This window comes from Abramis brama (genome assembly GCF_963993115.1).
Source record: "Abramis brama genome assembly, chromosome: 7".
NCBI classification, from domain to species: Eukaryota; Metazoa; Chordata; class Actinopteri; order Cypriniformes; family Leuciscidae; genus Abramis; species Abramis brama.
In genome coordinates this window covers 9430668-9458211 of record NC_139969.1, presented here as the reverse complement: position 1 = coordinate 9458211, position 27544 = coordinate 9430668, and the positions used below count along the sequence as shown (strand labels likewise).

At 37.0% G+C, this 27544-nt stretch overlaps 1 protein-coding gene across 1 annotated transcript; it reads left to right on the top strand.

The window, feature by feature from the left end:
* Positions 1–15427: 15427 nt before the first annotated feature.
* Positions 15428–25899, top strand: prss56 (serine protease 56). Its single transcript, XM_084121131.1, has 15 exons — positions 15428–15913; positions 17239–17397; positions 17483–17737; positions 18454–18643; positions 19155–19263; positions 19507–19663; positions 19769–19911; positions 20699–20858; positions 21001–21189; positions 21891–22058; positions 22171–22322; positions 22918–23365; positions 24081–24143; positions 24320–24426; positions 25374–25899. Exons 1-15 carry the CDS (start codon positions 15814–15816, stop codon positions 25545–25547), a joined length of 2574 nt encoding a protein of 857 aa, XP_083977257.1. The 5' UTR covers positions 15428–15813; the 3' UTR covers positions 25548–25899.
* Positions 25900–27544: the final 1645 nt, after the last annotated feature.

Here is a 27544-nt window from a genome sequence, read left to right as displayed (position 1 = left end):
GCACACTTCACTACAGCTCGCGTTCACGCACGCGCAGGGAAACAAGGACTAATGCATCTTAACAGGTCTCTATGATTTACATCTGTCATTTTATACCGAGCTTTGCGTCGTGTGAAATGAACAGTTCTGCTTGCAGGGTCTACATTATGGGCCTCTGACACTCCAAACTTTTTATCTTATCGGTGTATCGGCTGAAAATGAGATCACAACTCACAACGACTAATGTCATTTTTTACTAGGACAATACCACAGTAAACTAAGGTTTCAGCCAAAAGTCCAAATTCGTATACGTCCAAACAGCCTGCACTTAAAACTGCTCATAACACAAAAAAAGTAATGTAATAAATGTAATTAATGTAATAAATAGATGGCCACATAATTATCTAGCTCGGAGTGTCCCTTTACACTAAGTGCAAATAGTCCGTCTTGTTTTTATTTTAATTTTTCTTTATCTGTATTTATTGCAGCTTGAATAGGCATATTTCACTGCATCAGCAAATACTGCTGCATGCTGAATTATTGTGCATTTATATAATAAACTTTGATTTTACACATTTATTGATCAGGCTCTATAAAGTCAAATTGCGTTGCTTATTTGGTTTGAATTCAAAAGATCCACCAGAGGGAGACATGAGAGCTCGTAAAAAAAGAAAAAAGAAATAACAAAAGAAAAGAAAAACTTAAATCTGTTAATAGTCATGTTAAAACATTGCCATCAGAATGACTGGTCTTGACTCACATTAAGACCAGGCACGAGGCATCCAAAACCAGAATATTATATTTAATAATTTAAAATAACCTAACGTTAGTTTGTATGTTCAGCACCATGGACAGTACTTTAAACTACTTTCTCATACTCTGAACTGAAAGAGAGACTGAGCTCCATAAGATTAGTAGTCCTGTAAGTTGCAATAGCAGTAAACAACTTTGTCATCAAGCTTGTTGAATGCTGACAATTTTATTGGACAGTTTTACTGGAGTTTTTATTACACAGAAGAATTTGTGTTTGTGTCTAGCCCTCATGTGGTCTTCGGGTCATTTTGACCCGGAGAAGATTTTCTTTTTCCCCAAAATACTAGTTAATGTTATCGCATTGGACTGAAACTTAGTGATTCTGTTCCAAAAGGGTATAACTACTTCTCAAATGTTTTTTGAAAATTTTCTTACTTTTTTAGGGGTGGTTTTGTTACCTTGTTACACTTGTGGTCTTCCCGGGTCAAAATGACCCGCCCATAAAAAATAGCTTATAAATCACTCATTATACCATATTTTTACCAAATCTTGGATTCAATCTTTTTGTCAACTTGTTCTCGTTCAATTAGGACTGGTTTTGTATTTTCATTTGCATCTGATTAATTGTGGGCCTCATTTATCTGAGAGTAGGCATCTAATTTTTTGAGTAAAAAAAACGTAATTTTTTAATAATTTTGGAAATTTTTTTTTTTTTTTTTTTTAAATTGGTACTGTTGATCACACTAGTCTACTTTAATGTTTCAACGGGAAGTTTGTTTTGAAAAACTTTTATTTTGTAAAAAATGGTACATAGTCACACTTGTGGTCTTCCCGGGTCAAAATGACCCGCCTATAAAAAATAGCTTATAAAGCACTCATTATACCATATTTTCACCCAATCTTGGATTCAATCTTTTTGTCAACTTGTTCTCTTTCAATTAGGACTAGTTTTGTATTTCCATTTGCATCTGATTAATCGTAGGCCTCATTTATCTGAGAGTAGGCATCTCATTTTTTGAGTAAAAAAAAAATATTTTTGAATAATTTTTGGAAAAATAAAATAAAATCTGAAGAAAATTGGCACTGTTGATCACACTAGTGTACTTTAATTTTTCACCAGGAATTTTGTTTTGAAAAACTTTTATTTTGTACAATATGGCACAGAGTTACACTTGTGGTGTTCCACTGGGCCATTGAGGGCCATTGTGGGCCATTGTTTCAATGGGCCATTGAAAGTGAATGGGAGAGACCAATGCAAAAAATGAATGGAACAACACAAAATAGGTATCATTTTAAAGCTTAGAATCTCAGCTTTTTAATGCACCTAATCACTTTGATCAACTCCTAAGGAGAGCTGAGTTATCACTCTAAAACAGAGTGTTCCCCCGCAGGCGCCACCTAGCTGCGAAATAAATAATCATAATATTTTTCAAAACTATTACCTTGATCAACTTAAAATAGGTGTCATTTGAAAGCTTAGAGTCTGAAATTTACAATGAATGTAGCCAATTTGATAAACTCCTAAGTAGTGCTGAGTTATTTGCTGATAAATAGAAAAAAAACAAATTCATAATTTATAAACTACTTGTTTGTACTACATTCAGCAATATGTCAAATACATCATACAGCTCAGATAGTCCTGTGTCATATGTCATTTGAAAGGTCTCAATTTGTAGAATACAGCAAGCATAATTGTTTCAGGCTTTTTACTAAACTTGAGTGAGATTTTTGTAAAAGAAGCCCTTCAAGAGACCCATGTGTAAACCATACATGGATGGTACAATTTTAGACACATTTCCGCTCGTAACTTCATGAAACATGCTCCGATTGTGGAAAATGACACATCATTATTTACAGCAGATGCTTACAATTAAAATGAGTCCAAACTCAACATAATCCATCACTCAGAACTAAAGATATTCCTCATGGAGTTCTAACACAAAAAATACTACAGACACACAGACTCACATAGCCAAGCAAGGTAGCTTAGACTTGGCCTTTTTACTCGTAACTTCATGAAACATACATCGATCATGGAAAATGACACATCGTTATTTACAGCAGGAGCTCACGATTAAAAAGAGCCCAAACTCAATATATTCCATCAATAAGATCTAAAGATATTCCTCATGGAACTCTAACACAAAAAATACCACAGACGTACCTAGCCAAGTATATACTCATGAAGCTCTCACGTTTGGTTTTTGCTCATAACTTCACGAAGCATGCACAGATCGTAGAAAAATGTACATCATTATTTTCAGTAGACTATCACAATTAAAAAGAGCCCAAACTCAGCATAATCCATCACTCAGATCTAAAGATATTCCTAATGGAGTTGTAACACACAAACCCCCACAGGCGCTCACAGAGCCTTGAATATAGATGTAGCCTAGCACTTATGTCGCGTTTTAACTCATAACTCAATGAAGCATGCATAAATTGTGGAAAATGGCACATCATTATTTACATGAGATTGTTAAGATTAAAAAGAGCCCAAACTCACCATAATCCATCACATGCTCATATGTGTACATAAACAATGAACATGCTCCTGAAAATGTTTCAGTCTCTCCCATTCACTTTCAATGGCCCATTGAAACAATGGCCCTCAATGGCCCAGTGGAACACCGCAAGTGTAATTCTGTGCCATTTTGTACAAAATAAAAGTTTTTCAAAACAAAATTCCTGGTGAAAAATTAAAGTAGACTAGTGTGATCAACAGTGCCAATTTTCTTCAGATTTTATTTAATATTTCCAAAATTATTCAAAAATAATGTTTTTTTTACTCAAAAAATGAGATGCCTACTCTCAAATAAATGAGGCCTACGGTTAATCAGATGCAAATAGAAATATAAAACCAGTCCTAATTGAAACAGAACAAGTTGACAAAAAGATTGAATCCAAGATTGGGTGAAAATATGGTATAATGAGTGATTTATAAGCTATTTTTAATAGGCGGGTCATTTTGACCCGGGAAGACCACAAGTGTGACAATGTGCCATTTTGTACAAAATAAAAGTTTTTCAAAACAAAATTCCTGGTGAAATATTAAAGTAGACTAGTGTGATAAACAGTGCCAATTTTCTTCAGATTTCATTTAATATTTCCAAAATTAATCAAAAATAATGTTTTTTTTACTCAAAAAATGAGATCCCTACTGTCAAATAAATGAGGCCTACAATTAATTAGATGCAAATAGAAATATAAAACCAGTCCTAATTGAAAGAGAACAAGTTGACAAAAAGATTGAATCCAAGATTGGGTGAAAATATGGTATAATGAGTGATTTATAAGCTATTTTTTATAGGCGGGTCATTTTGACCCGGGAAGACCACAAGTGTGACAATGTGCCATTTTGTACAAAATAAAAGTTTTTCAAAACAAAATTCCTGGTGAAAAATTAAAGTAGACTAGTGTGATAAACAGTGCCAATTTTCTTCAGATTTCAATTAATATTTCCAAAATTAATCAAAAATAATGTTTTTTTTACTAAAAAAATGAGATCCCTACTGTCAAATAAATGAGGCCTACAATTAATTAGATGCAAATAGAAATATAAAACCAGTCCTAATTGAAAGAGAACAAGTTGACAAAAAGATTGAATCCAAGATTGGGTGAAAATGTGGTATAATGAGTGATTTATAAGCTATTTTTTATAGGCGGGTCATTTTGACCCGGGAAGACCACAAGTGTGACAATGTGCCATTTTGTACAAAATAAAAGTTTTTCAAAACAAAATTCCTGGTGAAAAATTAAAGTAGACTAGTGTGATAAACAGTGCCAATTTTCTTCAGATTTCATTTAATATTTCCAAAATTATTCAAAAATATTCAAAAATAATGTTTTTTTTACTCAAAAAATTAGATCCCTACTGTCAAATAAATGAGGCCTACGATTAATTAGATGCAAATAGAAATATAAAACCAGTCCTAATTGAAAGAGAACAAGTTGACAAAAAGATTGATTCCAAGATTGGGTGAAAATATGGTATAATGAGTGATTTATAAGCTATTTTTTATAGGCGGGTCATTTTGACCCGGGAAGACCACAGGTGTTATAGGGTTTTGAACACCACATGAGGGCTAGAGGAGGTTGTGGTTTGGTAGAAGGCAGGGGTTTGTATCTGTTAAGCGTGTGAGGGGCTTCATGAAGAGGAGCTAGAGACTCTGTAATCTCTGATGAAGAAGGTGGAAAATAAGTTTGCCCCTTTTCAGTCATAAAGGTGGCCTGACCTGTCAGGCTGCTGGGTGAACTTTGAATATAGTTCACATCTTGTCTTGGGGTGTCCCTTAGATTTTTTAGGTCTGGCTGGTAACTTCTGGGAAGTTTTCTCACTGACACTTCTAAACTGCTGCACGATTGTTCAGAATTTTGCAGGCTTTTAAACAAATGTTTTCTGTGACCTCTTGATGATTTGACCCTCATTGCCTGAGTCCTAATCATTTGATCAACTTGAGCAGACACTCTATTCAAGGTCTCTTGACGATATTCCAAAGATATTTTAGTCTTTGGTGAGAAGGCTGTTTCATTCTTTTTCAGTGTTCTGTGCCAGTCTGTGATACTCTTCTGGTTTGAGTCTTGTGGTAATGTCCGTCGTCTTCCTTTTGCAGATATTGGGCGTGCCAGGGGTGCTCGCTCTGCCCATTCCTCCTGAACACAGGTGGCACTGTAGTCTTGCACACGCTCTAAAAAACTGTCTCCCATTAGCCTGTGTATATAAAATGTAAGATTGATTCTTATAACTCATATGTAGTAAACAGATTAAGGAAATATTTCAGATCAATGAATTTTGCTTTTAACAGCATTTAATTAAAATGAAAATAAACTTTTACAAATAAGAATGATACACCAGGATATTCAAAAACACAAAATAAGGCTGATACAACAATGATTTCAAGAGTGTAGTTTTTCCATATAGCATAAATGCCCTGTGGAGATATTTATACTTATGTAAACAATATTAAATCATTTACTTGAGAAGCAAAATTACACAAGAAGTCTTGTATTTTGTCTACGTAAGTTATCACAATTGAGTGACAAAAAGAAAAGAAAAAAAATCTGCTAATGGGTAAGAAAAATAAACTTGTTTTCCCTTTAAATGAAGTTTATTATTCTAACCAACTGGCAGATATTTTTTCTTGTTTTAAGCATTAAGTCACCTAATTTTGATCGATTTTTCAGAAAACTAGACTTAATAGCTTAAGTAATTTTGAAGAAACTCATATTTACATAAGCCTAACAGCTGTACAACAAGAAGAAGAAAAAAATACACTTATGGTAGGCTATAATACAAATTTATAAGAGAAAACAAAATATATTTGAATGAATCACGAGAATGTTCTCACCTCTAACAGTTACCTCGATGTGTATCCTTACCCAAATATCTTCAGTTGGAAAGAAGATTAGGCTACTTTACACTGTTGAAACACAAAATGTAGGCTAACTACCCTGGAGATAGCTAACGTTAGGCCTAACGTTACTCTGTTGTAGATATTTGTGTATATTTGTATGTGTAATTTGGCGAGTTTTTACAGTCTATGGTCCGAACTGATAAGCATGAACTGAACTTTCTGGATTGCCTAGCAACATAACTGCTCCGACCTATTTTTATTTTGACGTCTTTCTGACGTTTATCTTATAACAGCTAATGGTAGCCTAACTATTTATAACTTATCTTATAAGGGCTGTGTAACATCAGTGAGTGATAAATAATATTAAACAATTTACCTTTCTGAAAATCTTTCACACGAATATTAAACAATAATATAACACCACTTTCATTTAAATCATGGTTTGGCTAAATAAATCGCGAGCTCTCGACTTCCCACCCTCACGAAATGAACGTTACAGTCTCTGTGGAAACTGGTATTACAGCGCGCCTGAGCTTATAGATGATCTTGTCAAGTCACGAAATTAAGCCTTTTATTCCCTCAAACATGGTCTAAAATATTGAATTCGATCAGGACTAACATTGTAATAACATTTACTTTAAAGAGTATGTTTTTACAGTTTCACTTTCCACTGCCATTTTGGTGCTGTTCAAAGGGAATGTTGATGGCCTGATTTATTGATTCGAGAAAGTGAAATCAGGTGTAACTGTTAAACCTAAATTAGAAATAGGAGGTTCTTGGAGTTTACATGTTACTCTGAAGGTAAAATCACTTAAAAACAGATAATACGAAATCAAATCAAACGGTTTGGCAATATATCGTCATAGTCCGGTAGAAGGCGCTGTTGACATATCCTAACCTGTGAGCCCAAGGAACTCTCCCTTTCAAAGTTGGCGATGGCGGATGGTCCCACATGTGCATAATCAGCGTTTTGCCTATGCCACCTATCATGATTATAAAGGTAATACTCTGCTTTCTTATAGGTTGTGTGATGTTTACTCTTTTTTCCCCCTTTGCATAATATGGGATATAATTATCCTACCAATTTGTTTGTGTTGTCACGGTCAGCATTTCACATATTCTCTGTCAAGCTCAGAAAAACAGATCAGTGGCAATTTGAAATTACAAAAATAAGTTAGAGGGGTTGGACAATGAAACTGGAACACTTGGTTTAGGACCACAATAATTTTGGTAATAAATGTAGAAGGTAGGGCCTACCTTTGCGGCCAATACAGCAACAATTGGCCTTGACTTTTGGGAATGACAGATACAAGTCCTTCACAGTGGCCAGTTGGATTTTGAGCCATTCCTCTTCGAGAACAGTGGACAGGTCACTATGTGATGCTGGTGGATGATAAGTTTTCTGACTTGCTCCTCCAGTGGTTTAAAAATATTTAGATCTGATGACTGTGCAGGCCATGGGAGATGTTCAACTTTCATGTTCATCAAACCATTCTGTCACAAGTCTTGCTGTGTGTATTGGTCCATTATCATTCTGGTACACAGCACCCCCTTCAGGGTACAATGTTTGAACCATTAGGTGCACATGATCCTCCAAAATGGTTCGGTAGTCCTTTGCCCATAGTCCTGTACTCATCCAGCACAGTAAGGGATACCATGATATTGCAGCCCAAACCATCATTGATCCACCCCATGCTTCACTCTGGGCAGCAACAGTCTTGGTGTTAAGCCTCTTTGGGGCTTCTCCCACAGATGAGGGAAAGACCGTGAAGGTGGACTCATCAGAGAACAATAAATGCATCACATTATCCACAGCCCAAGATTTGCACTGTTGGCCCCAATGAAACTTACATTTGGCATTGGCACTGGCACGAGTGACCATAGGTTTGGCTATAGCAGCCCGGCCATGAATATTGACTTTGTGGAGCTCCCGACGAACAGTTCTGGTGGAAACCGGAGAGTTGAGTTGCGCATTTAATTCTGCATTTAAGTTGGGCAGCTGTGGTTTTATGTTTTTTGGATACAATCCGGGTTAGCACCTGGGCATTCCTTTCAGACATCTTCCTCTTGCGTCAACAGTTACTCTTGTTGGATGTGATTCGTCCTGTGCGGTAGCATAAGGCCACTCTGTAAATCCTTCAAATGGATACCATTTTTAGGAAACACTTGCTTAAATTTTTTTAACATCATCGCTTCAGTCCGACCATACAACTTTGGCATTTTAGCACACATGTATCAACTTTACATTATTATTTACTGATAAATGGATCAATGCAAACCCAACATATTAGATATAATAGACCTAACACCAAACTGTCTTGAATTAAGTCTCAAAGGCACAAATAGGACTTAAGGTGTGTTCACTCTTTGCAGGTTTGGTTTGATTAAAACAAACCCTAGTGTTTTTTTGCAGTCTGAGTCCGAGCATGAATGTTCCCAGTGCCCCCCATTGGTGCGGTTTCACACTCAACTTGATTCTATCGAACCCTGGGAAGGGTTCCACCAGCCGTTCTTAACTCCATTCTTAAATTGGAACGTAAAGTCCACACTATAGAGGCTTAGTAACTACTAGCTAGTATGTAACTAAATCTGTACTTTATTCCGTTGCACCATTTGTTCTTAAGGCCGAACGTAGCTAGTAGGTCGTAAGCTCTCCGTAAAATAATGCACAGTCGCACAGTATGACGTTTACCCTCAATGATCCAATAGCAGCCTTCAAATACGTGAGCAGAAGTTGCTGAAATGCCGTCAGTTTCAGTTTATCCTTCATTCTAACTTATTTTGCCTCATGTAACTAATGGTGTTTTTATATGTAAATAACATTCAGAAGCTGTGTTTGAAACTAAATTAATGAGGCTAAATAAATACAGATTTCCAGAAATGCGATTTGAAAAGGATATATGGTTGTAGCTTGAAACGTATTTGTAAAAATCGAATTTCATCACGAATTTCATAGCTAAATCTGATCGGATTTCAACCGGATATGCACAAATATCGGATTTGGACTGACAGTCTGAATGTAGCCTTAGAGCACCTCCTCCAGGTAGTCTTGGGTTCGGTACCTCGGTGCGCTCCCAAGTCCGCATGACAGCTTTCACATTAGCAATTTTCCATGCGAACCGTGCCCCGTTCCGAACTAAACTGCCAGTGTGAAAACGCCCTCAGTGCGGTTCATTTGAGTGTGAATGCTGCCATCCGAACCCTTGTGTGGTTAGAATGAAACATGAACGCAACACGGACCAAAGACAGGACCAAAAACAGGACATGATGTCACAAGACGCGACCCTAAAAAGGACAGAATGCTCAAGCATACCTGTTGTTTTTCGTCATAGTCACGATGTTGCCCATCACAGTTCAGTACAGGCATCAGAACCGCGTCTCCTTGTAGCAGATCTTCTTTTGTTGGTGACAGAGAGATTCCTGCCGCTGTTTTGACTCCTTTACATATTTTATAAGCTCTTCACGAGTTCTCAGCTCCACCATATACCATCATATGTACGCATATGCAGCGAGCGCATTTATCCCAGCACACAGCATTGTTTTACCTTCGCCAAATATGTCATAAAATGAGGGTTTCTTTGTTTTGTATCTTTAGGTTCGGTGTTAAAAATCACAGTGTGAATGCTAAGCGAATCAGGACAAAATTTCGATTTTTCTTTTTTGGTCCAGACCAAAAGAACCACGAAAACTGAACCACAAGTGTGAGCACCCTTAAAGACTATTGTGAAAATTATAATTTTTTTTGTTTTGTTTTTTGCACAAAACAACTTGACTCACATTATAACCTTAGTGGGAAAATCAACTAATACAGATAGATGTCTTCCTCACTGAGGTTGTGTTCTGAAAGAGCTTGGTAAGTGAGCTAATGGGGTCGTGCATGTCACGCAGAAAACGCTCTCTGGGAAAAAAATGCTCAAACTGAAATGTTAGGAGCTGATTTTTTTTCAGCCCACTGACCCACTTTTCAATTGTTCTCTGCACCAGACAATAGAGACAAATGGTTTCATAAGTAGTACACAATACCTGTGTGTTATTCAACATTACGGTTGTGCAGGACTGTGAAGGGATTGTTTGGGTGTATTTTATGTGTGTGTGTGTGTGCGCGCCATGTCTTTATGTAACCTCCCTGTATTGCCCCCTGTACTATTGAAAAGGCCGACAACTTCTCACACACACACACAAACTCAAGTTGCCCTCTCATTGGCTCCAATTGTGCGTCAGACCCCAAGGCTGTGACGACATGAGTGGTTTCACTGATCCATGGCTCAACCAACGACACACGCAAAGCTCATCCTTACAGCAGAATGAGACAGTACCAGTCTGTGAAAGATTCAACTCACACCCCAAAGCTTAATTGCATAAGGACAGTGTTGTGACAACAGCAGAAGATTGTCCCACAGATGATTTCTTTCAAAGAAATGTTCTGGGTTAAATGCAAGTAAATCTTTTACATGCTGTCAGTTACCACAGAAAACAACTTCAATTTGTCCCTCAGTTTGTTAAGACAAAGAACATCTGTTTACACTCATGTTCTTGCAGTATACCATACAAAAGTTTGAAGAATAACAAATGGTTGCTCACCAAGGCTGCATTCATTTGATCTAAAATGCAGTCTGAACAGTAACATTGTGAGATATTAGTTTATTATTGTTTTCCATTTTAATATATTTTAAAATGTAATTTATTCCTGTGCTAGTACAATAACATTTTCGGAAGCCTTTACTCCTGGTTTGATCCTTAAGAAATCATTCTTAAGATTTAAATTCAAATTTTAGTTTGTTTTCAGGATTATTTGATGAATAAAAATGTTCAAAAGAACAGCATTTACAGTTTTTTTTAACAATCACAACACATTTCTTAATACTACAGTCACTTTTTCAAAACTCTTCACACAGTTCTCTTTACCAACTTTCAGCTTGACACAGACGTTGATTTTACATTCAAAATGCATGTCCCAAATCAAGTCAATTTCAATCTTTCAATTCAAACTGCTGTGCCAAACTGAAAGTTGGTAAGGAGAAACTGTTTAATTTAATTTTTCCTTGCTGAATAAATGTATATATTTGGGGTAAATCACTGTACCAGAATGTTAAAATTCACTTTATTCTGCAACTTAAAGGTTATACCTTTTAAGCTACACTATTGCGATAAAATGTCTCAATAACTTTGTGCTTTTTTAATCCGATATTTTGACTCCTACCATGTAAAGCCGGTAAACATCTGCACTGAAACAGGCAAGGAAACCAGAACAGGACATAACAATCCATAAAGGGCTGTTTACAACTAGCAAATTTCATCCAGAATCTGCTTTTCACATACTATAACCGATAAAAGAATGTGTTTAGAGACCTTTACAATTCAAATACACATTTTCTGTTAGAAATAATATTACTGTGTTAACAAAATTTGAGCTTCACATTTGTGTTTGTAAACCTAATGCGTTGACCTCCACTATATATAAGTGCATTACTTTAGACATGACTTGATTTCTGTGGTAATCAATGGCATGTCATGTATCTTGAAAAGCTTAACCCAGAACTTTGCTTTGAAATCTTTAGTCTTTGTGATCACACTGTTTCTCTCTACCCGAACACTGTAGAATTGGATCCTCACATGCTCTCTCCCGAACTTTTCCTTGAATCCCTCTTTTGCCTTTAGCGCTGTGATCAGCATCTTGTTCGTGGAGGAGATTGGCGGAGCACCACAAAGTGGACAACAGAAACTGGAGGGAGCGGAGGGCAGATTAATCAGGGAACATCAAAGAGAGCGACAGGGCGAAGGGAGGGAATGGGGCAAAAGATGAATGGAGACCAGCCGCCTGTTTGTTTTTTTTTCTTCCATGCCATCCCTCAGTGCTTCAGTTGGCAGTAGGATGACAAAACCATTGTGCTAGGGCCACATAGAACGCCTGGAACACACTGTCGGCTCCTGTTTTTATTCTGCGTGCCAAAAGAGGAGGAGAACGTGAGATGGGGAGACTCTTGCTCTGGAAGTCCATCTTTTCTTTTGATATTTTCATCTCTGTTCTTTTATCTGTTTACTTTTTGTCTTTTTTTGTTGTTGAGTATTTTAAAACATTGTTCAACAGCACAACTCTTAAATATCGCTCACCCTCTGATGCCTGTTTTCTTCTTGTCTTGTTCTTCTGACCAACATCCATACATTCTCTTTCTCTCTTAGTCGCTCTCTTTCACACACACACATACATACATACTGTGTAGGCCTTGTGTGAAGCACTTTGAAAGTGGCCTGCCGCTCCGCCTGCCCTCTCTATGTTCAGTTGCTCAGTTGGCTCAAAGATGACTCCAATTTGGGTCTCTCATCCTGACTGCAGACTCAGCACACGTACGTTACACAGTGTTCCTGTCTTGTCCTTTAGTTGGACTCGCTAATCTCTCCACACTTATTTACAAAGCCCGTCAAGAGTCCACATCAAAGAGATGCTACCAACCTGATACCATGTGACAGCTTAAAAGTGGTCATTCATTAGCACGGATGAATTGAAGAGGATATCTGTCTGTGCATTCGCTCCTTTATGTTTAGCTTTGTTCTGATTGTCATGTCCTGCCTTATTTGAGGGAAGAACAGTCATTCAATTGTCATGCGCCATTATTTCATGAATCAGGCCACTAATCATCACTTGCCTCATCTCACACTTAACACAATTAAATGTGTTGTAATGTCATTGCATTCATTTTAAAATTTGTATTAAGAATGGCTCAAATACAAATGGAAAAAACACATGAATTGGCACCTCTTCAGCCCTTAAATTAATTGAAAGTCTTTGGAATGTGCTGGAGTAGAATTTACCTCTTGATAGAAATATCATCACAACATTTTTTTTCCTATCAAGATGTGCATCGATTTTTGGTCAAGATCTTGTATTGACGATGCGAAAGTAGAGCACTCTGTAAAGTCTCCTCTAGCACATCCCAAAGACTTTCAATGAACACTCAGAGGTGCCAATTCATGTGTGAACATTATTCTTCATGCTTATATTATATATTAGATTAGAATAAAAAAAGATATACTGTTGAAATTTCAACTAGCAGTAGTGTGCATTATTAGTGTTAATATGATTATCTATACTTGTGGTTACTCTGCTAGAACAATAGGGGAACTGACATTATACATCCACTATAAGCACCTTGGAAAGTGGTATTAAACAGAGTACAGCAATTAAACAGAGTCAATCCCTCATATTTTCAAAGCAAAAATACAGAAAAATTCAGATGAACATTCTTTGAAAAGCTAGGATTCTCACTTTCTTGAAAAATCTGGATAAACACTCACCGGCCACTTTATTACCTTGCTAGTACCGGGTTGGACCCTCTTTTGCCTTCAGAACTGTACTAATTCTTTATGGCATAGTTTCAACAAGGTGCTGGAAACAATCCTCAGAGATTTTGCTCCATATTGGTTTTTCAGCTGCACATCCATGATGCGAATCTCCCATTCCACCACATCCCAAAGGTGCTGTATTGGATTGAGATCTGGTGACTGTGGAGGACTTTTGAGTACTCATTATCATGTCCAAGAAACCAGTTTGAGATGATTTGAGCTTTGTGACATGGCGCGTTATCACGCTGGACCAAGTTCCAGTGGCCTTTTACAATGTTAAAAGGAAAAAGTGATATAAAGTCATGGGATAGCTTTAATGTTGTTTTTTTGTGACTGGGTAAGTTCATGCATTAAGTCATACTAAAAAAAATGATCATAAATTCAATATCTGTTGCTTACTTAGTGGAGAAGAGAAGATGACTATCCTTAACTGAACAGAGCTGGTCACACTTACATGTTCAGTTAAACTAAAAAGAGAACAATGCATGATTGGTAGGGATCCAGTTACAATTTGAAAGTTAAAGTTTATAGACGTTTTAAGTAAGTAAGAAAGAAAAAATGTACCTGTAGAGACTAGAGAGTGTGTTGACAGTCTGTAGTTGTATAGCTGAGCTACGGAAAATCAGTACTAAGGTGGCTTTGACAGTTCGGCGAGAATAAAGAACTCCACACTCAAGTTCAGCCTATAAATGGTTCTTCAGGATGATACGGTTCTAAATAGAAAGGTAAAGAACCATCTTTGTTTTTTACAGTGAATCTGAATGTCAAAGCAAAAACCGAGACTCATCAGAATGTTTTTCAAATGTTCTATTGTCCAATTTTGGTGACTCATGGCTGACTAGAGTGGCACCTGGTGTGGTGTTCTGCTGCTGTAGCACATCGGATTCAAAGTTCGACATTTTGTGTGTTCAGAGATGCTCTTCTGCATACCTCGGTGGTAGAGGAGAATGGCCAGACTGGTTCTAGCTGATAGAAAGGCAACCAGGTTATTTGAGATACTGTTGCCTTTTTACCAGCTTAAACCAGTCTGGCCATTCGCCCAAAGAATTGGAGTAAACCATGTAATACTGGTAAAGTAATGGGGCCTTCGAATATTGCTTTGGTTTGGTGGGCCTTGGAGTCAAAAAGGTTGAGAACCACTGCTAAGAACTATTGTTAATTGTTTACATTTATAACGTAAAAATAATTTGTAATGATTCATCTATTAGTTATTATAAAGGAGCAGTTTATTGTACCATTAACATGTAGTATGATTATTTTATTTGCATTTATTTTATTTAGATGCAGCCCAACCAAACGTATTCGGTTTCTTCCAAATATTATTTATTTTATTTATTATTATTTATATTATTTTATTAGCTATGTTTATCAAGCAATTCCTGTGAAACAAAAATAGCAGTTAGACATTCCTATAAATGATTTATTCATAGCGTTATATATGCAGAGCTCAAATTAGATTTTTTGTCTATTAACTATTTAAAAAAAAAATACAAATATGGCCTTAACATTGAACTTGATTTTGGTTTTTGAAATGTCACTGAAATTGTTTTCGGAAAAGTTTTGAAAAGCAGCTTCTGAGACTGTCCAACAAATTGGGAAGCAAAACACAAACTTTTCTACGAATCTTCAATCAGTAATGAGTAAACAAATGATGAGCTGTTGTTTTTTAATGTTGTATGTATTTATGCAATGAGGCTATGCTGAGCTGAGAAAGATGCAATAATCTGAACTGACAATATTTTAATGGAGCACATAAAAGCGTGAAAGTGATCAAGGAGGTCGGCGTGCCTGTGATCGCCACATTCGCTGGCTTTGAACTCTCAGGGAGGAGCACAATGCTCTCATTCAGAGACTGGCTGAATGACAGATGCTCCCTCTCTCTGTCTCTCTCCCTCACTCTCTCACCCCCTCCTCTCTGTCTCTCTCTAATGGTAATGAATTCAAACAACCCGCCCCCTACCCATCCAGCTCTCTTTCTCTTTCGCTCTTTTTCTCTCACCACAGAACTAAGCCATTTCCAGCCTTGGCAAGTTCCTCGTGATTTGCTCTCATCGTCTTAATGAATTCAACTGGGAGTGCATTGGCGCTGATGCCCACCCCCTTAGAGAGTGGTCCAGTGATCTTGCATATATCTGCAGGGCTGCTCCATGCGCTTCCATTGTTCCATCAGCTTCTGTCACTAACAGATACTCCGACAGGGAGTGTGGGAGAAAGCTAAGCCAGTCAGGACGTGGGAGACGCTCGTACTGCACAGACACTCCTCACCCTTGATTCGAAAGGAGTTGAGTCCATGCGTCTGTGCTTTTGAAAAGTGGAACTTCTTAAGCCTGTTAGAAAGTACGATTTTCTCTTGGAAGACTCACCTGTGGACAGGTGAAGTGAAGTCATGGGTGTGATGTCACTGCTGCTGTTGACGGTGATTGGCTGGTGTGGTGGAGCGCCACCGGTGAGAGAGGTGTACAGAATGCCACAGAGCGCACTCAAAGGTAGGCTAGATATCCGGACATTTTTGTTGTTTCTCACTGTGGCATCTAACCAGTCTAACGGTTAAGCGTAGCCTTTTGCAACTTCTCTAAAAAAATAAGTACACTTAACCAAGAGATGAAAAGCCTAACTGTTAATGTGTGTGTTAGCAGAGATGCCGGAGCTCCAGCTTGCTTTGACTTTTGACATTGAGTTTCTCTAAGTATAAACTTTTTGACATGCGTAATATTCAAAAGACATTTACACTCATGCATCTGACAGATTCTTCCATCTAAATGAGTCATGCCTACTTCTCTATACTAGCTTGTACTTTCTGGCCAACTAGAAAATGTATCACTGTCTATTTAGGATGAATCACGTGTTTTGTAGCATTCTTTACCTATGTTGCTTTTGTTCACGGTGTAAAAGTCAACATAGTCTCTATATGCTGTTCAATAATACATTATTTTTGTTGGTAAGGATCTTGTGTGTTGTCACAGTGAGACTGTGTTCAGGAGTTTAGCGTAGTCACTATAGAGGCCAGAGTTCAGGCCGTTAATTAAGGTCTCAATCAGCTTTGAAGTCTCTCTCTTTCTCTGGGATATAGAGAAGAGGGGACGGCTGAATGATGTTCGGTGTGTTTGAACTCTGTGTTTGGTGTCTTCGGCACTGCTCTGAGCATGAGTTTGCTCACTTGTACTGATGGAAAAACCATGACTGATAAAATACAGCACACATCACAGTCAGTAATGTGTTGAGAGATTCCCAATGGATTTATTTTTACTGAAGAAATCATTTTCAGACTTCTTGTTTTCTGTGCAAATGTGTCATTTTCTCTCTGCCTTGTAATTTTGTTATAGCTTTTTTTTGTATTCATATATTTGACCATTTTATTGTTGAACCAAATATGATTCACTCTTAAAAACCAATTTTCCAAAAGGGGGATTTGGCAGCAATGCCACAGAACAACCATTTTTGATTCCCCAAAGAATCTTTCAGTGAACAGTTCATAAAATAACCATTTTTTCCATGTGAAGAACATTTAAAAAATTTAAACAACCCTTTTCCACTATGAAGAACCTTCTGTGGAATGGAAAGGTTCCATGCAAGATAAAGGTTCTCCATGGAACCATCAATGCCAATAAAGAAACTTTATTTTTAAGAGTGTGTGTCTTCTCCGACTCATTATAAAGTCAGCACAAATTTCTTCTCCACTGAAGATAAATGTCTCATATTTCTTGTTTTGAACCTGCTTTTAAATGTTTTCACTAGCGCATACTCTACTGATGTGCTTTATTTGTTGGTTGTTTTGAGACATAAACTCACCTTTGCCTACATATCTTTCTAGCGCTGTCTGACAGAGGAACAGTAGTGATGGAGGCCGCTCTGTCCCGCGCTCTGTCTGCCGTAGATGCTGCCGTGTCGGACCGTGGCAAGGCTGAGGCAGGCTGCAGAGGGTGTGTGCCCTGTCTGTTTCAGGACTGTGGACAGCGAAAAGGCGCCTGTGGTAAGCTTGAATACAAGCATGCTTCATTACAAGGACTCTTTGACTTTAAGTGCTGATGATAATGATGGTGCTGGTAATTCCGTAGCATCTCCAGAGGACATGCAGTCGGAGCCGAGTTGCGAGGTGATCTCTCGCGCTCAGCTGGAAGCGGATGAAGGTGAGAGGAGCTGGCTGCTGAGTCAGGCCTGTGGCTTCTACAGACGGCGGTGCACAACTGCACAGGTGAACAAAGACATGTGCGTCAGAGTCATGGGAGAGAGCTGCAGTGCTCGTGTCCTCCAGTGCAGTCTGCTCAACACCATGCAGAACCTGGAGCCGGCCACACAGACCACGACACAGGGTAAAGACAAATGTCTTTTGAAATACAAAAAAGTTTCATTGTATTATGTAAGCATACTGCGAACATTCAAAATATTATTCCTAAAAACAGACGTTTATTGTGTAGATTATATAAAACTACACTACCAGACAAATTTTGCTGCTTAATATTTTTATGGAAACCGTGATAGCCTAACTGAATACTTTCATTCAGCAAGGATGCATTAACTTGGTCTAAAATGACAGTAAAGACTTCTATTTCTATTTCAAATAAATGCTGTTCTTTTGAACTTTTAATTCATCAAAGAATCCTGATTTTTTTTTTTTATAATTGATTCAACAAAAACATTAAGCTGCGAAAGCTGTTTTCAACATTATTAATAATAAATGTTTCTTGAGCAATATTGTTTTGATAATAATGTTTCTGAATTTTCAGTTTAACTATCACATGAATAAATGACACTATATTAAGTATATTAAAATATAAAACAGTTCTTTTAAATTATAATAATATTTCATAGTTTTACTGTTTTACTGTATTTTGATTGAATAATTGCAGCCTTGATGTGCAAAAGAGACTTCTTTCAAAAACATAAAAAAAATCTTAATGATTCTTTGGACTGGTAGTGTACATATTTTTAATGAATCAATACAATTATTTAAAAAACTGAACTGACACTATATTACCAATTAATGTTATATTATATTCTAATCATCTTTGATGTGTCTTTGACGTAGCTGTGTGTGGCCAACGTTTCTCCGTCACACAAAACCTGACACAGCCTCGTCCTCGTATCATTGGGGGATCTCCTGCCCCTCTGGGCAGCTGGCCGTGGCTGGTGAACCTGCGGCTGGATGGGGCTCTGATGTGTGGGGGCGTGCTGGTAGACAGCTCTTGGGTCCTCACTGCCGCCCACTGCTTTGCTGGGTAAGAGCACAAATTACATATCTCATGTGAGGTGAGATAGTGTGTTGCCTTTCCACTTCAAAATCTTGGCAATCATTAAAGGAATAGTTCACCCAAAAAAGAAAATTCTGTCATCATTTACTCACCGTCACATTGTTCCAAACCCGTATGAATTTCTTTCATCTGCTAAACATAAAAGAAGATATTTTGTAGAATATGGGTAACCAAACTATGAGAAAAAAATACTATGAAAGTCGGTGGGGCCCATCAACTGAACTATTCCTTTAATGTCTTTTTTTGATTGTAGAACTGATATCAGTTTTTTGTAATGTAGATAAAAAAAAATATAAAATTCTACTGAGAACATGAAATTGTTTTGCACATTTATAAAAACAGATGGATGAGCAACATTTGAAGCTGTTGTAAAATATCAGAAATACACACACTTGTAACAGTAATTGAATGCACCATATCATTAAAAACAATGAACCAAATAATGAACCAAATAATAATGTATCTCTCCCCCGAATAGGAGCCGCAGTGAGAGTTACTGGACAGCTGTAGTGGGAGAGTTTGATCTCACAAAATCTGACCCTGATGAGCAGATCATGAAAGTCAATCGCATCATCACTCATCCGAAGGTAAATGCATAAAAAAATGCAACCAGTCAAAGACTTGGCTTGTTAATTTATCCTTGCTCTATATACAGTATATGATGAGCCAAAACATTATGACTAGTCAAAGGTGAAGCGAATATCATTGATCATCTTCTAACAAGGCTAATTTTTTATTATTTTATTTTTATTTTTTTATAAATAAATTCATAAAGAGTTTTATTATTTTTAAATGTCTATTCTGTGTCCAATTCTTATCTCCTGTTGTAGTTTAACCCAAAGACTTTCAATAACGACATTGCTCTGGTGGAGCTGAGTTCTCCGGTAATTCTGTCTGAACGGGTCACACCTGTCTGCTTGCCCTCTGACCTCGACCCACCGGCTGGCACACCCTGTCTGGTCGCCGGCTGGGGCTCTCTGTATGAGGGTAAGAGAATATGATGCTGAACTCATGTATTAGCAAAAGAGCCCGCAACGTTGGCTTCTATTTTCTTTCTATTTATGTTTGTCTTGATTCTCTGTACGTGTGTAGACGGCCCCTCTGCAGATGTGGTGATGGAGGCGAAGGTTCCCCTCCTCTCTCAGACCGTCTGTCGCAGTGCTCTGGGGAAGGAGCTGCTCACTAACACCATGTTCTGCGCTGGGTACTTGTCTGGGGGCATTGACTCATGCCAGGTATGTCCACATTACCATTCAAGCCAACATTATGAACACCACACCTGATAAAGAAACATCATATCGTCACTGTCGGGTGGAAACCTTGTATGTCCAAAACCTCTACTTTTCAGGAAATAGAAAAGGCACTGTAATTTTTAAATAATTAAACACTTTTGTCAAAGTTGATATTGTGGATTTATATATGGTTGGATAATTATATTATTAACATTTACCAAAATCATGTTACGTTTTCATAATTTACAGGCTATAAAGTTTATTGTAGATATGTGGGCCAAAAATTTTGCCAAAATCTCATGTTATAAAAGATGAAGTGTTACACACAAGCTATTTAAGACAGTATTGGCTATGACTCAATGGAAAATGCTAGACTAAGACTCCTCAAATACATAAATCATTAGCCTTATATAGTGTTTCTCGATTAAAGAAAATGCTGTACTTGTTCAAACAACCAGTTCTTTCTTTACCTTTGAAATGCAAACAAGCAGAGACTCCAAAATGTGTTGGGCACTTCATTCACGATGGAAGCTTATGGAGTTTGCGTAAGCGTAAGTCCCTTATGGTTTGAGGAAGCTCATTTTAATACATTTCATTGGCTACATATTTTCAGAACCCACAGATAGATGTAAAGGGTGATCTCTATTAATGATTTATGAAAAATAAATAAAGAGGAATGAAATATACTAAGATACAAGGTTTCTGCCCGACAGCGATGATATCCCCTTTATAAACACTGCATCTGCATTACCATAATCTGACTTGAATGTGTCTCTTTGCATGTGTACAGGGTGATTCTGGAGGACCGTTGATCTTCCAGGACCGTTTATCAGGGCGGTTTCAGCTGTTTGGCATCACCTCTTGGGGAGATGGCTGTGGAGAGAGGGGAAAGCCCGGCGTTTACACACGGGTCACCGCCTTCTCTGATTGGGTCATGACAGAGATACAGAGTGAGTTGCTCAACATGTTGCACACACTACTGAAACAAAGAATATCTCCACCACCAAGGGTTTAAACCCTCCCACACTTTCTGCTCAGTGAAAAGCCACGAAACCTGCAAAAGCCATTTACATTTCATTCTCCAAATTCCAGAGTCCTTCGGGAGTCGAGAGCCCACATGTCCTGAGCTGCTCAAGACAAGTGATCTGTCTGAGGAACAGCAGATGTCAGAGTTCAACACTCTCTGCCACTACTACACACTATCCTGCTCTTCGACCCTCGACCCCTCTGCTTGTCAGCGTCTCGCTCAGGACAAATGCCAAAGCCGATTTAAGAAGTGCCGTAAGTTATCCAGACATTTTAATTTAAAAAATGTACATATTTTAACAACATTAACCTTCAGTGAAGTGCTAGTTTGGATGTGCATACTAATTTTTTATTATTACTATTTTCCGTGTTTTTGATCACATACAATGCAGCCTTGCTGAGCGTAAGAGACTTCATTCAAAGTTAAGCCTTTTAATTAAATTAAAGGACTTTTTAAGATCATAAATTAAGTCATGTCCAAACTTTGACTTGCAGTGTATTTTACCATTCAAAAGTTTGGGGTTGGTAAGATTTTTTAGATGTTTTTTAAAGTATCTTTGGCTCACTAAGGCTACTTTTTGTTTTGTGATTTAAAAATACAGTAAAAATGGTAAACAGTATAATATTGCTACAATTTAAAATTATGGTTGTCTATTTTATTCTATTTTAAAATTAAATTTCACCAGCCATTACTTTTAGACTTTTACAGTTTTCAGTGTCACATGATCCTTCAGAAATTATTTCAATATGCTTATTTAGTGCTCAAGAAACATTTCTTATAATCAATTTTGAAAACTGTTTTGCTGCTTAATATTTTTGTGGAAAGCATGATAAATTTTTTTCAGGATTCTTTAATATATAGAAAGTTCAAAAGAACAGCATCTATTTGAAATGTGATTTTGATCAATTTAATGCATCCCTTCCGAATAAAAGTATGAATATCTTTCTCTCTACAGAGTTGCATTCCTTTCTGCAGACTCTGCTGGACTTGCTTCAGCGGGCAGATGACTACATCAGAGATAAAGTCGATCTGACCTTCTTCACTCAGACTCTTCCTCAGTTGGTGGAGAATGTGTACAGTTCTGCTCATATGCCACGAAGACGCAGAAATGCACTTGTAACAGGTAGAGCCATTAAAACTTTCTAACTTTCTAAACTTTCTAACTTCTCCATATTGTTATTCATATACATCTCTGTCTCCATATTGTTATTCTAACCAACATATTATTCTCAAAGAGCAGGTAGGCCTGCCAGCACTATTCCAGCAAGTGGGCCCCCTGGTGGACGACTGGGAAAGCTATCTCAGAGGCATTGCTGAAGATCTGGATCAACACAAAGAACTAAAGAACTCAAATAACCTGTCTCAGGAGCAACAACTCTTCACACCGGTAATCTTGTCTAATTTCAGATCAAATCTGTGATACAGCAACATGTTTACTAGATTTTTTTGTTTTGTTTACATTAGTTAACAATAAACTAAGATTACACTACAAGTCAAAAATGTTGGTCAGTAAAATTGGGGTGCATTAAATTGACTAAAAAGGACAGTAAAGACCTTTAAACAACTTTCTATTCATCCAAGAATCCTGAAAAAAAGCAGCACTGTTTTCAACATTGATACCGATAATAATAAGAAATGTTACAATCAGCATATTAGAATGATTTCTGAAGGATCATGTGACACTGAAGACTGGAGTAATGATGCTGAAAATTCACCTTTGATCACAGGAATAAAATATGTTTTAAAATATATTCAAATAGAAAACATTTATATTACATTGTATTCATATTTCACAATATTTCTGTTTTTACTGTATATTTAATCAAATAAATGCAGCCTTGGTGAGCATAAGAGACTTCTATACAAAATATAAGAACATTACTGGCCCCAAACTTTTGAACGGTAGTGTAAGTCTGGCTTAATTATTCTTATATTACAGATGAGGAACAATCCTTTTACTAAATTAGTTTTTTTAATGAAAGTTTCAGGATGAGGACAGTGAAAAAGCGCCTCTTCAGCAGCTCGACGGAGCGCTGCGCTCATCCATCACTGCCCTGCGTTCCAAACTAGAATCACTGCGCATTCCTGTCATACCAGAATTGGACCACCAACTGTTTCAGAGGGATTTCACCATTCCCACCAATGGAAAACAACAACAGGATAAAAGAGCCGATGCAAGGGAGCCTATATTGTCAGCTGACATTTGGACTTCTCTGATATATAAAGCTCTCAGAGGAAGTGTCACGGGAAGTGTCACAGTACATCCGGTGATGACAGAATCCCCTTGGGATGATGTGGATACGACATCCAGATCCGCAGAACCTTCGGCACAACCAATGAAGCTCAGGACCCTGGAACCTTCTGACTCACTCCTCGAAAAAAGCTCCGTGCCTACCCAGATGCCCCGGCTTCAACAGCCACTCTTTAAAAGTAAGAGGAAAGCAGGAAAGATAAACAGGAAACCTTGAAAAAGATTTTCAAGAAAAGATTTTTCTGAAATAACTACAATTTTATTCACCTACAACAGTCACCCTACCACAACAACGACTTGACTTTTTAGACCACTGTACAACTCAAATAAAACATATTTTAAACAAAGAATTTATGCAAGTGATTTGACAAAAATACAATACAGTTTAACCTCAAATGGCCCTGTTTATTTTACTCTTTTTTTTTTTTTTTTTAAACAGATGACAATTCTTTTCTGTGGTAATTTACATTATCAGGGATATGATTTTTCTGTATTTATACAGAATTTGTTTTTCAAATACATTAAAAAACTTTAATTTCATGCATGTAGACTGTAGCTCAGCACTGCACAAACTAGCTTTAAGGTTTCTTTGCAGTTTTAGAACAAAATAAAAGCTTTAACGTTTGAAAGTTTACTGTTATGTAAAAAAAAATAGTATTGTGATGATTATTATTACTATTCAATAGTTGTTGTTGTTGTTTTTTTTACAGTGCAGTAGTATTAGTAATATTTCTTTCTTGATCTGTCTAATTTTTACATTTTAAATAATAATTTTTTTTTTTTTTTTGAATAATAACAGCAAAATAACAACAAAGTAGTAGTATTGCAGAATGATGTTAAACCATGGATGTCCGTTCTAATAAAAACCCAAATCCGCTTGTGTTGTTGTTTCAGAGCTCCTGCAGAGGAGAAAGAGAGATCTGCTCAAGCGACTGATACGAGGAGCCAATGACAAAGGTACGGTTTCTCGTTTAATTAACATTTAGCAGTTTTTTTAGATTCTCAAAGTTCTATCTGGCTTATTGTGTTATGGAACACTTCAGCTGCAAATTAAAAAGGAATACAGTATTTGGTTAATGTTCATATTAAGGAATAAGAGTTTTAAAACTGTGTTTGTTCTTTGTGTTTTGTAGTTTGCTCAGGAGTAACTGAATCAGCTCATCTGGTCAGCACCACCAAAGAGATGTACAACTGGATCCTGGCTGTTCCATCTAACAACATAAACATGATCTTCCAGGAGGTGTGTGTGTGTGTGTGTGTGTGTGTGGTTCAGGTATACCCTGTATTATGGGGACAAAATATCCCCACAAAGACGGTAATATCCAAAATCTTTGACCTTGAGAGGACATTTTTTGGTCCCCATGAGGAAAACAGCTTATAAATCATGCTAAGTGAAATCTAAAAAATGCAGAAAGTTTATCGGATAGAATATACAGTTTGTACAGTATAAATATCATTATATCTACGGAATGTCCCCATAAAACATGAAAACCTAACGTGTGTGTAATTGTATGTGTGTATGTTGTAGAAGTTGCTCGACTTCATTTACAAAAAAAATGTTTTTCCTACAAACAGAAGACATATTTGCATACAGTATATCTTTACAAGAGTAGTATTAGATTATAGATTGTACTAAAGTTTGGGGTTGGTAAGATTTTATAATGTTGAAAGAAGTCTCTTCTGCTCACTAAGGCTGCATTTATTTGATAAAGAATACAGGAAAAGTAATATGAAATATTATGAAAGTTTAAAATAACTATTTTCTATTTTAATATATTTTAATGTAATTTCAGGCAAAGCTTCAGCAACATTACTCCAGTCTTTAGTGTCACATGATCCTTCAGAAATCATTCTCATATGCTGATTTGGTGAAAAAAAATCTTATTATAATCAATGTTGAAAACAGTTGTGCTGCTTAATATTTTTGTGGAAACCATGATACATTTTTTCAGGATTCTTTGAAAATAGAAAGTTCAACAGAACAGCATTTATTAGATATAAATCTTGTGTCACTTTTGATCAATTTAATGAATCCTTGCTAAAAAAACAAAACAAAAAACAAAACAAAACAAAAAAATTATTTCAAAAAAACTTTTTTTGTTTGCGTGATGGTATATCCATGTTGTTCATGTTTAGTGTTGCGTTTTAATTCTTTATGTATATCTCTGTGTGTGTTCTTCATCTCAGGTGCTGGTCGACCTGAATACTAAGAATGAACGTGGTTTGTACCAGTCACGGATCAAGGCCACTGTTGGTGGACGACCTTTGACCTTTTACAGCTTGGTGGGTTTGGAGAACGAGGCGTTTTACCGCAGCATGCCACGCATCATTGCCGTTGCCATTGATGCTCTCAAAACATAAAACACACTCATAAATGACACTTGAGCTGAATCCCCGATGCGGAGCATTGTTACATCCTGAACTCTAATGTGACATCATGTGCTGCTATGGAAATGACTGCATGGGACCTCCACTCTGGAGTCCTCACAGGACAGCTGACACTTTCCTGAAGAATGAAGAGTCTCAGTTGGCCACTCTCTGCACTCTGAGACTGGACTGGCGCTAACAGTATGTTAACTTATTTCGCAGGGACAGAGGTTGATCCTCCTGTCTGAGCTGCACACTGTACAGATATTATATTTGATGTTTGTTATATATTTATTTGAGTTACTTTGTATTTTTTTTTATATTAAAACAAATCATTAAAAATGAACTGGAGCTAAAGATTTAACTATATTTAAATAAATGTTGTCTTTTTATTATTTATGTGCTTGTCAGGCATGCATTTCACACCTTTCCAGCCTTTCATTCTCATTTTTTCATCCTGTTGTATTTGTTTTCCCTTTTTTATTTATTTACTATTGTTATATTTCTCCTTGCACTGTCACCAACTTTCACATAACATTTATATTTCAGATTAGCTGGGGAAGGGAAGTAATTGCTGTGAGAAATCGCCCTGTTTAGAGGCTTGTTTGCTTCCATTGAACTGGCAGCCAAACAGTTCATGATCATGACAGCTGAACATCGCTGTCAACTGTGCTAATTGTGCTGCTCTGCGACAGGTGTCTGAATTACTGACATGAAAGTCATGCCGATTCTTTATTTGGAGCTGATGACAATCCTGTGGGCCTTTAGAATGAGCACTAAAGACTCAGTCTAAAGGATCTTAAAGGAACACTGAAAAATGGCACAGTTGCAGCTCCTTGTCTGTTCCATAAAGTCGTAATCCCAGCTAGAAGGATGCTTAAGTAGTTTATTCAGAGCGATGTAAATTTACTTTCAATGCCAATGAACTGCAGTTTCATGAGTTTGCATATTTATATAATCCTTGAGTGTATAATTTGAGCACTAAAAGCCCCCCTGGACTTATGAATGAATATAAATAATGCATTAGATGATGCCAGAAGAACTGTCACAATGGAAACAGCTGTTTATTTATTCTTGTGTGATGATTGACAAATTAGATGAACTTGTTCCTCCCACACTTTTTCCCATTTGAATCTATATCTTGGCAATCTCAGTCAACAGTAGTAGATGGTACAAATGACTCACTCTACTCTTCTCTACTCTAGTCTACTCTACTCTACTCTACTCTAGTCTACTCTACTCTACTCTACTCTACTCTGATCTGCTTTACTCCTCTCTCATCCTCAAACAACCTAGAATCCATCATTCCAGAATTCCAAAGTGTTAAAAATAAACCTCAACACTTAACGGTGAAGGATTGTAGTGGTGCAGGGTGGCAACACATGATATTCCTGAGCTCGCTCTCTATTTATCTATCTATCTATCGTTCTGTCTGTCTGTCTGTGTCTGTCTATCTATCTATCTGTCTGTCTATCTATCTATCTATCTATCTATCTATCTATCTATCTATCTATCTATCTATCTATCTATCTATCTATCTATCTATCTATCTATCTATCTATCTGTCTGTCTGTCTGTCTGTCTGTCTGTCTGTCTGTCTGTCTGTCTGTCTGTCTATCTATCTATCGTTCTGTCTATCAGTCTATCTATCTATCTATCTATCTATCTATCTATCTATCTATCTATCTATCTATCTATCTATCTATCTATCTATCTATCTATCTATCTATCTATCTATCTATCATCTAATCTACTGTATCTGTTGCTTATGAGGCAATTACGACCATTCTGGTTTTCGCACCAGCAGCTCATATAGCAGATGCATAAAAATTGCTTTTATACATCATTTCTGTTAACCTGAGTAGCATACTTTTTAGACATAATATTGCCAGTTACTTTTACTTTTGTGCTCTGGCAACTAAAATAGTAAAAAATAAATAAATCCAAAGCACAAGCAACCTTTTCACGTCTCCAAGCAACGTAAAGCAGTG